We start from the raw sequence: 9,719 nt of genomic DNA, 5'->3' as shown, positions 1-9,719 counted from the left end.
GGATCACAAAAATTGACCAGTATTAAACCCCTTCATGCTAATAGAATTGGGATAAAACGTTTGATTAATGTCTATGTAAACCAAATATTAAATAGCCATTGTAATTATACACATTTATATTAGATTTGTGCCTAAACGTAAACGATTACCTTATCTACGTCTAAATGCGCTCACTTGAGCAATTAGGACCATACTTGACCTACGGGCACGCGAATGTATTTAACTGCCAGTTACGTAACAGAAATATTGGAGCACACATCGAACTTTGACGTTCTTCTATCAATTCCGTTCACATTTCTAGTTATCGCAAGATTACTAAATATATCAATTTTTATATAATTATCGAAAATTGGAAAAAGCATCTGCTATATATCAGTGTCCTTTTGACTCTAGATTGGGTTCGCTAAAGGGGTCAGTTCATTTCCTTTAACACGATTTTAAAATATCGCAGCCTGGCTTAGAAAAATAAAAAGCAATTCGGTAAGGGTTTGATTTTATTACGTTATTACTTGGATCTAAATAAATAATACTTAACTAATTCGCATTTTGTACACTTCTTAATAATAATAATCGACATTAATCATAATTATAACATTCTCGTACTATTTTAAACAACATCGCGTTCGTAGCGCTTTCTCTCGGAGGGTAGACGTCTCATCTACATTATGGGGTAGGGTACTTTACCTACGTCAAATCAATATGTACACTGATGCTGCATGATACATGCAAAAATCTAACTGAACCCTGCCAGGGTGGCGCTGATGTTGTTAAGTACAGTCCTCAAGTTTCCTCTTTAGCAACGCTTGTTCATCCCTTATTAATTCCGCAAGTAAACACATGGCGCGATCGATCTGTTTAGGGTTTGCTTTACTATACGAAGCCCTGATGAAACTGCACGCCTCGCTTTGATCCGCCATGAAAACTTGGCCGGGAACGAAAGTGATTAGCTTCTTGATGCCGCGGGTTAAAATCATATCGTAAACGTCGGGGACGCCACGCACCTTAATCCATACGAACATTCCACCGTTTGGCGTGCCCCATTCGCAGAGACCCTTCAGGTGTCGGTCCATTGCGGCCAAAGTAATATCGCGCCTTGCCTTGTAGTAGTTACGGACTGAGTCGAAGTGGGTTAATAGCTTTTCAAAGCCCCAACTGCTGATTAAGTTGTACGTTAGCACCTGAAATAAACAAAAAATGTTTACACATTGCTCGTAGTGAGTGAGAGGAAAATGTTATCGTACGCTAAAAAGTGATCATGTTTACCTGTGACATGGTGCTGGAATGTAGATAGGAACTTTGAATTTGCAATTCGATAGCTTGAATGAGAGGCTTGGCAGCGGTCACCCACCCTATTCTCAATCCTGAACTGAGCACTTTAGAGAATGAGTCGAAACGCAAAACGCGACCTTCGGTGTCCAAGGATAGGAACGACGGTGGTGTGGTCGGGGCAAAGTTCATGAAGCAATACGCATCATCTTCCAGAATCAAGATGTTGTATTCGCAACAAATGCGATACACCTCCACTCTTCGTTCCAATGGCATTGTTGTGCCGGTGGGATTTGATCCCGTGGGGTTGATGTAAAGTAGTTTCGGCATTTTTAATTCGCCATCCGACACGAGGCACTTAGTCTGCCAATCTTCCAACGCTTTCCTCAACAGGTGCGGTACCATTCCGTCTTCGTCTTGATCTACCGGGATTAACGTCGGTCGGAATGGTTTCAACTGAAGCAATAACAACGATAAGTTTACGAGCAATAAAGCGAGAGAATAAACACAAGTTAATGACCCGGTTAAAGAAACTCACCACAACTTCTGTTCCTGAGTAAAGCGGGTTTTGCACAACTACAGGTTCGCCGTCTTGCAAGCACATTTCGATGGATTTACTAATGCCGTCTTGTGATCCGGTTGTTATCATAACTTCGCGCTGATCCCAAATTGGCGGTTGGTGTACTTGCTGGGTGAAATCGCGAAGAAGATTCACTAGCGGAGGGTATCCTTGCGAAGGGATGTACTGTAGTGCGGCACCCAATTGGGCTCCCTTTAAACAGAAACTTGATCCGTCCTTCATTACGACACTTATCTTTTCGAAAGGGAAGGTAACTTCGTTTGGCATTCCTTCGGCGAGCGAAATTGCTTCTTTTGGTGCCATATAATGCAGTTTTGCTATTAAGAAAATTGATTAGAAAATGACAAAATTGACTAAAAGGCTTTGCTTACTTAATTCTCTGGTAAGCGCAGGCCGCCTTCTTGAAGCGTGTGGGTTAAGAAAATATGAGTAGTCAATAGCTGCCATATTATTCAGCGTTATCGCGAAATTTAGAATATTCTTATACGTTCAACAACTGTTTCAGTAATAATGCTTAGCTGGGTTACTGTTTTGCTTTTATACCCCACTCTCCGGAGTACGCGAAGATGATGTAAGTCTTGTAAGTCTCACGATTGGAGCAATCGTCTGATGAAATTGTTACTTATCTCACATCACATTGGCAACCGTTCACAAATTAGCAAATACACTTGACGTCGCTTTTATCGACGAGATTAAATAGTGGTCCGTGTAATTACAGCAAAAAATTATCTGTGTTTTTTATACCCTTAACAATTAACTCTGCACTCTACTAATTGTCGCCGTAAGCATAGCAGCAACTAGAGAACAACGCTAATCAACTACTGATTGATTCCGATCTGAGATTTTCTGATGCAATTATTGTTAAGATTTAGTATAATCTAAAGCAGTAGTAAATAAATAAACGTAACACTTTTTATCACATACAAACAAAAATCTTGTAAATTTTCAGATTAAAAAGATTGCCGTTGTAGCTTCTTGCCGGTCTAATCAGGTTTACATCAAATAAAAATGATGCAATTAGCCTAGAAAGGTCAAATTTAGGGAAAAATTAAAGTTTGTTAAAGAAGTAGTCGTATGAGTGCAATCAGTTTAATTGATAAAACTTTCTATTAAAAATTTAATTCATGATTTCCCACTTGAACTCTAATACTTTAAATCCAGTTTAATTCGGTTTTATTTTGCTCTTCCGGAATATAAACATCTTTATTTATGTTTTATTAATTTATAATCGTACTTGCATTTATTGATAAATAAGAACGGTTCACCCTAGTGAAATAATAAAACACTTAAACGCTATCCGCTTTTGCAAATACAAAAAATATTAGTGTGTATTGTTATGCTGTGACGCGTTCGTGTGTACACGTCACAGTACGTGGTGATTTACATTTTCTACTTGATTGATGTTAGTTTTTGAAATAGCAGATTAATCTATCAATTAGGTAATTTCTCCTTGTGCGTAATTTTGGGTAAATTACTACTTTTGGGTTACGATTGATTTGAATAAATAACACGCTTGGTAATTAACCAGTTATTTATGCAAACAGACCTATTAGTAACTACAGGTATTTAGTCCTTGTTTCTTGTAATAAAAACCGCGAACCACCGATAAAAGCCCTATTTTACTCTACTTTCATCTGCCATACTTCCCTTAACCTTATCACATGTTCTTTTTTTTCATTTATACGATCCATTAATAATTATATTAAAATACTAAATGAATTAATTAAGGAACTCGTTATTTTAATCTACTAGAAATATTGCAAAATAAATATAACATAATAATAGTAAATCCCCTAACTGAATGGATGGAAAATAATAATGCGAGGAGGTAATAATGATTTTATTTTGAGGAACTCTGAGGTTACATATTTTTACATTAATTGAATGTCATATTACTAATTTTAACGAATAATGGCATTATATATAACGTAAAAAAGATTTCGCTGTGGTATGAATAATAAATCGTGTGGACACTGGACATCGCTATAGAAGAGCACATAAATTGCAGTGAACAATTTTTTGAAAAATGTTATTAAAATTTATGCTATTTTTATCACCTTCTCGTTAGTAAGGTATTGCATTGGGTAGGAAATACACGTTTGGAGCACCATCAGGAATCCGAACGGGGCAAAATCTCGATGATGTCAATCGGTCTGTCTGTCTGTCCGTCTGTTTTCTCATTTCCGGTGAACGGCATAAAAGGGCAGAATCGCGCATGCGCAGGTGTGTATTTCAAATGTTACCATTATTAATCTAATTAAAAATTGTATGAAAAAACGTCGCAATTTTATTTTCGAACGATTGGCGTAAAGGTTTTCCTACGACGAACTGAGCTGTAATGTAGATAAATAAATTTCTCAAAAGTTGCACATTAAATTTAGACAGTGGACGGATCACACGTCGTTGTTTTAAGTAGGGTGTTCTAGTTTCTGTTCACTTTGTTTAAATCTAGAGTTAATTTTTTTCTTTACTTCATGTAACGTAAATTTAATTACGTGGTTTTATTTATTTACAAATTATCTAACAATAAATTTATAACAGTCTTAAAATGGATCGAAGTTGGAACTGAACTCACACGTGCCTCAGGTTGCTTATATATTAAATGGAACGTTTCTAGGAAAATAGAAAAGGTTTGCGAAATCGATCTGGATAGAACGTTTTAAGGAAGGAATGCGCCGCCTCAGCGTTTGTTATAATCTCCCCGATATAATTATAATTATACGATGGCGTACCGGTGTCTCGGATACTCGTTACAATACCCCCCTCTTAAAACTATTGCGTCTCGGGTCCGTTAACTTGCCCCCCCCCCCCACTGGGAGATTTCATAGTCGTATTATTTTGAAATGAATGCGCTCGTCCCGATAATAACTCTTGCGCCATTATCGTTCTTTAGAAATTCGAAAAAACATTTGGGGGGGGCCAAGTGAACGTAGCCCCCCCCCCCAGTACGTATTTTGTCCCTTGTAACTAGGTCACCTGATACATTTGGTTATGCGCTCAATTGCGCCACTTGAATTAAAGGTAGCGCCATTACGGTTAAGCCGTGACAAATTTTCAAAAAGCGGGAGGCCAACTGAACGTTTTTAAAAGTTACTTTTTTTTAACATCTTTTCATAATTAAAGCTAGCGCCATTACGGTTAAGCCATAAAAAATGTTTAAAAAGTGAGGGGGGCTAACTTAACGTTTTCAAAAGTTACGTTTTTTAACATGTTTTTTCTACTACATCGTACCTTTCATCATGCGCTAAAATGCGCCGTAAACAAAAATCTTGGCGCCATTATAGTGTTTCAGAAACACCACACAGGGTGTTTTTTTGGGAGCTTTAGTTAAACGATTCTGGGAAAGTAAAATAGGTAGGTTTTTAAAAATTTGTATTTAGGAGTTACTCCGAAGGCCGAATCGATGTAAAATATTATTTCAAAATGGACGCACTTCCGGAAATAACTTTTGAAAACGCTAAGTTAGACCCTCCACTTTTTAAAAATTTTTTATGGCTTAACCGTAATGGCGCTAGCGAGGGCGCTAGCTTTAATTCAAGTGGCGCAATTGAGCTCATAACCAGATGTATCAAGTGGCACAAATACCGGTAGCAAAATGCGTTATGGGGGATTCCGTTCACTTGCCCCCCCCCCCAAATATATTTAAGGATAACCAAAAAACAATAATGGCGCAAAGATATCTTTTTACGGCGCATTTCAGCGCATACCTGAGAGTACAATTTCGTATGAAAAGATGTTAAAAAAAAAGTAACTTTTAAAAACGTTAAGTTGCCCCCCCCCCACTTTTTGAAAATTTGTCACGGCTTAACCGTAATGGCGCTAGCTTTAATTCAAGTGGCGCAATTGAGCGCATAACCAAATGTATCAGGTGACCTAGTTACAAGGGACAAAATACGTACGGGGGGGGGCTACGTTCACTTGGCCCCCCCCAAATGTTTTTTCGGATTTCTAAAAAACGATAATGGCGCAAGAGTTATTATCGGTGGCGCATATGAGCGCATAACGAGCGCATTCATTTCAAAATAATACGACTATGAAATCTCGCAGTGGGGGGACCAAGTTAACGGACCCTTGCGTCTCGCAACAAGGGCGACGGCTGTAGCGGTGATTCAGCCCTAGGCGACTCCGCTTTATAACGTGACCCTGATGACGGTACTTGTGCCACGACCTCTTCGTGCATCTTCCATTCACCATCTTACGAATCGATTGCGGAGTTCCTCTGGGGTTAAAGGAACAGATCAATATTTCCACGCCGGTGCCCCGGAATACCACCCCCAACACATGGCACACGATGCGCCCAAATCGGAACTTAAATTCTACAAATACCTTGGGACATCACATCTTTAGCTACGCAATGAGCCAAAACGTATTCGGCTGGTGCTTCAATCAAATCTTTAGATTCCCCACGGACAACCCCAAAGCGTGCCCTTTGCGTTCCAGAGTAATGTGCTATAAATTCATCGAACGTGTACTGTGGTGGTTTGGCTGCATTTGCTGCTTCCTTGCCGGGTCTTGTACCAAACTTCACACGGTAACCAAGATGTAGTTGTTACCAGCAGGGGCCTACGATATCAATGGTTATTCTTTCAAATGAACTACCTATATTGTATTGCCTCATTGGCGCTTTCTTCTTTCTTACTGCTCCGTTGCTTGTGGAAAACACTGCATGTTTTCTGCATCAGTAGAATCGTTTCCGCACTTTATCCGTTTTCGTCACTCCTAAATGTCCTCCCGATATATCATCGTGTATCTGTCGTGGTACTTCAGGCTTAATGCTCTCCACAGAGGTATTCTACATTTGTGGTCGCTCCATCACTCTCTTAAGAACATTTTCTAACTGCATCGAGTCCCACGGAGCCCAATACGCCTTTAAAACTGGACCCTATCGAGATACCTCTTTCCAGGTTGACCTTTTCTCTTCCATTTTCCAGTTTATCATTCATCATTGTCTTGAGCTGTCCTGAGTTCTGGTGGTTCCCCGTTATCATCCACAATGAACGATCTCGTAGCGTATCTGTTAACGTGAACAATTTCCGGTCGTCAGGTAGAAAATAAACGCATCGTTTTCGCGAAAGTACATTTTACCATTAATAAAAACGTAAGTGTACGGCAAAGAAAAAAACCTTCCCTTTTTTTGTAAAAGAAATCATTAAAAAGTTACACAAATTGACGAATATTCCTGGTCATTAAAACAACCCCCAACAGTTCATTCTCTCCAATTGCGATGCGATTCTAAGACAGCAACCATTTTCAGAACACTATTCTTGAACCGCTCGAGAAAAATCGGTGAGTGTGTGACTTTATCATCGGTGACTCACTCGCCCACCAAATTTCTTATCATCCCCTAATTTTACGAATAAAGATATACAGGAGAAGTGGAAGGCACGTACGGCTAATAGCACTGAATATTGGAAAAATTGGCCTAAAGTGTCAAGAATATATTTAATTGGCTCGACATGACGTCATACCCACACACTCCGACGTTCAAGAATAGGACCTTGATCTTCGATCCAGTTGACACCTGAGAGTTATAAGGAAGAGGTTCGCGAAGTATAGTTTCTTGAAATTAAAAATAACTGAACAATAAGAGCTATTACAAATAAACAAAGTTCAAACAAAAAAAGTATAACTTTCAAAACTAGTACAAATAACTGTTGTTAGTGACGAGATTTACACGTGCAACTTAAATTCATTGGGCCTTTTCTACTTGCGCCTTCAGTAATGCCTTCTCTTCTAATATAAGTTCTGCTAGCAGCTGCATTGCCTTATCAATTAACTTAGGATTTTCTCGGCAAAACGATGCTCTAATATAACTGCAGGTTTTCTGGGAATCTACCATGTACAGTCGACCAGGTGCAAATGTCACGCATTTCTTCTTCCCTCTAATTAATAACATATCCTGCACCTCAGGTATGTCACGTACTTTGATCCAGGCAAACATCCCACCATCGGGTACACTCCAATCGCACAATCCCTTCAAGTGAAGATCCATTGACTGTAACATCATATCCCGTCTTTTCTTATTGTCATCTCTCACTGATCTAAAATAGTTCAACGTTCCTTTAACGCCCCAACCGTTCAGCAGATTGTAAGTTATCACCTACAAAAATTCAAACACGAATGAATTAGGTTTTACACACCTACCTGCGTTAAGCTGGCCGAGCTTAGGTAGCAGTTTTCTATGCCCAACTCTAACACATCCGTAAGAGGCTTGGCGGCAGTAACCCACCCAATCCTGAGACCTGGACATAAAACCTTAGATAGCGAATCCAATCGAATGACGCGTCCTTCAATATCGAAGGACAAAAACGATGGTGGTGTTGGGTCCTTGTAGTTCATGAAGCAGTAAGGATCGTCTTCTAGGATCAAAATGTTGTAATCGCAACAGATGCGGTAAATTTCTTGTCGTCGATCTAATGGTAGTGTTGTCCCCACTGGATTTGCTCCTAAAGGTATTCACTTGCAAAAACATCTTCAACTCTTTGTCATACCTGTTGGATTAATATAAAGGATCTTTGGCATTTTTAATTGTCGGTCCAGTAGGCATTCTTTCTTTCGTTGATTTAGAGCTTGCCGGAGAAAGTCCGGTACCATTCCGTTTCCATCTTGATTTATTGGTATAAGAGTTGATTGGAATGGCGCCAACTGTCAAGGGAATTTCACTACAAAAACGCAATTTTTAAAGGACACTTACAACAACAGCTATTCCTGAATAAAGTGGATTCTGTACAAGTATTGGATCACCTTCTTCTAGACACATCTCAAGAACCTTACTCATCGCGTCTTGTGATCCCACAGTTACCAAAACGTCCCTTTGGGACCATGACGGAGGTTGATGAATTTGTTGCGTAAAGTCCTTTAATGTTGATATTAATAGTGGATAACCCTTTCTGGGAATGTAATGCAAAGATGTTGCCAGTTGTGCTCCTTCTAAACGATAACTGGTACCGTCCTTCAATAAAACGCTTATTTCTTTAAAGGGAAAGTTTGCATCGTTAGGGCATCCTTCAGCTAATTTTATTGATTTTTCAGAGGTCGCATCGCACGTGTCCACTTTAAGAAATGTTAGATTTGATCATTATTGCAACAAATGCTTACCTACCTAAGGAAGGTGGAAGGAATGGTCGTCTTCGAAATGAAAGTGGATTTATAAAGTAAGTGAAATCAATGTGTAAGTTCTCCATGGAATCACTACAATTCGTTCCTTGCAAATAAATACAACTGGCGAATTTGAGTAAACCTACACATATTTACCACGTGTGCTATCATAATGCATACATACAGCCAAAAAAGTAACGTGGATAACTTAACTTATTTACACGTAAGATTAGATACACTTTTTGCGAAACAGCTCTGGTTGTGAAATACCTGCGATTTAAGGCAGTGGTAATTCTGTAAATTCAATTTGATTTTTAGTTCCATTATATGGTTCATTATTGGGCTTCACGAAGGCGGTCCAAAATCCCATTTATGAACGGTAACGAGTAGGCATCTTTAATAGTAACTCAAAGGGTTGTAACTTGGTATGGAGCAATTCTTGTAACTCGGTTTCTTCGACGACCGTTAACGGTTTTAAGACGGAGCAAGGTAGAGATTGCCGAGCAATAGGGCTAACTTGTGCTTATCGGGGCCAAAGTTGTATTCGGAGCTAAAATTAATAGCTGAGGCGACCTGGTGCCTTCAAGGAGAAAACGGATGTATCTTCAAATGCAAAATTTTCCAAAATGGCATGAAGCCAAAACAATGAGGAAATAGAACTCGGACGAAGTCCGCTGGAACACAATTACACAACCACGGCCAGTTATATTCATTTAATCGGCCGCACCAAAACCCCCAAATTCGGCAACCCAGCAATACCCACCGCCACATGGAA

General features: G+C 39.3%; 2 protein-coding genes across 2 annotated transcripts; both read right to left on the bottom strand.

Annotated features, from left to right (window-relative positions):
- Positions 1-476: 476 nt before the first annotated feature.
- LOC116159696 (kynurenine/alpha-aminoadipate aminotransferase, mitochondrial-like) lies at positions 477-2,378 on the bottom strand. The gene is made up of 4 exons (XM_031472739.1): positions 2,218-2,378; positions 1,805-2,163; positions 1,264-1,722; positions 477-1,178 (listed from the first exon to the last, which is right to left on the bottom strand). The coding sequence occupies exons 1-4, from the start codon at positions 2,291-2,293 to the stop codon at positions 768-770; spliced, it is 1,305 nt and encodes a 434-aa protein (XP_031328599.1). The 5' UTR covers positions 2,294-2,378; the 3' UTR covers positions 477-767.
- Positions 2,379-7,535: 5,157 nt separating this feature from the next.
- Positions 7,536-9,043, bottom strand: LOC116175028 (kynurenine/alpha-aminoadipate aminotransferase, mitochondrial-like). The gene is made up of 5 exons (XM_031493116.1): positions 8,949-9,043; positions 8,541-8,899; positions 8,338-8,491; positions 7,991-8,292; positions 7,536-7,946 (listed from the first exon to the last, which is right to left on the bottom strand). Exons 1-5 carry the CDS (start codon positions 9,028-9,030, stop codon positions 7,536-7,538), a joined length of 1,308 nt encoding a protein of 435 aa, XP_031348976.1. The 5' UTR covers positions 9,031-9,043.
- Between the last annotated feature and the right edge of the window lie 676 nt (positions 9,044-9,719).

This window comes from Photinus pyralis, unplaced genomic scaffold (assembly GCF_008802855.1).
Source record: "Photinus pyralis isolate 1611_PpyrPB1 unplaced genomic scaffold, Ppyr1.3 Ppyr1.4_LG1, whole genome shotgun sequence".
Taxonomy (NCBI): Eukaryota; Metazoa; Arthropoda; class Insecta; order Coleoptera; family Lampyridae; genus Photinus; species Photinus pyralis.
This window is presented reverse-complemented; position numbering and strand designations above follow the sequence as displayed.

Bases quoted from the DNA above. Each gene is read 5' to 3' on its own strand.
- LOC116159696 (XM_031472739.1), bottom strand. From the start codon at position 2,293: ATGGCAGCTATTGACTACTCATATTTTCTTAACCCACACGCTTCAAGA. The intron at 2,164-2,217 runs GTAAGCAAAGCC...TTTTCTTAATAG, and splicing joins TGCGCTTACCAGAGAATTAA to CAAAACTGCATTATATGGCA. The intron at 1,179-1,263 runs GTAAACATGATC...TGTTTATTTCAG, and splicing joins ATTCCAGCACCATGTCACAG to GTGCTAACGTACAACTTAAT.
- LOC116175028 (XM_031493116.1), bottom strand. From the start codon at position 9,030: ATGGAGAACTTACACATTGATTTCACTTACTTTATAAATCCACTTTCA. The intron at 8,492-8,540 runs GTAAGTGTCCTT...TTCCCTTGACAG, and splicing joins ATTCAGGAATAGCTGTTGTT to TTGGCGCCATTCCAATCAAC. The intron at 8,293-8,337 runs GTATGACAAAGA...GAATACCTTTAG, and splicing joins CCTTTATATTAATCCAACAG to GAGCAAATCCAGTGGGGACA.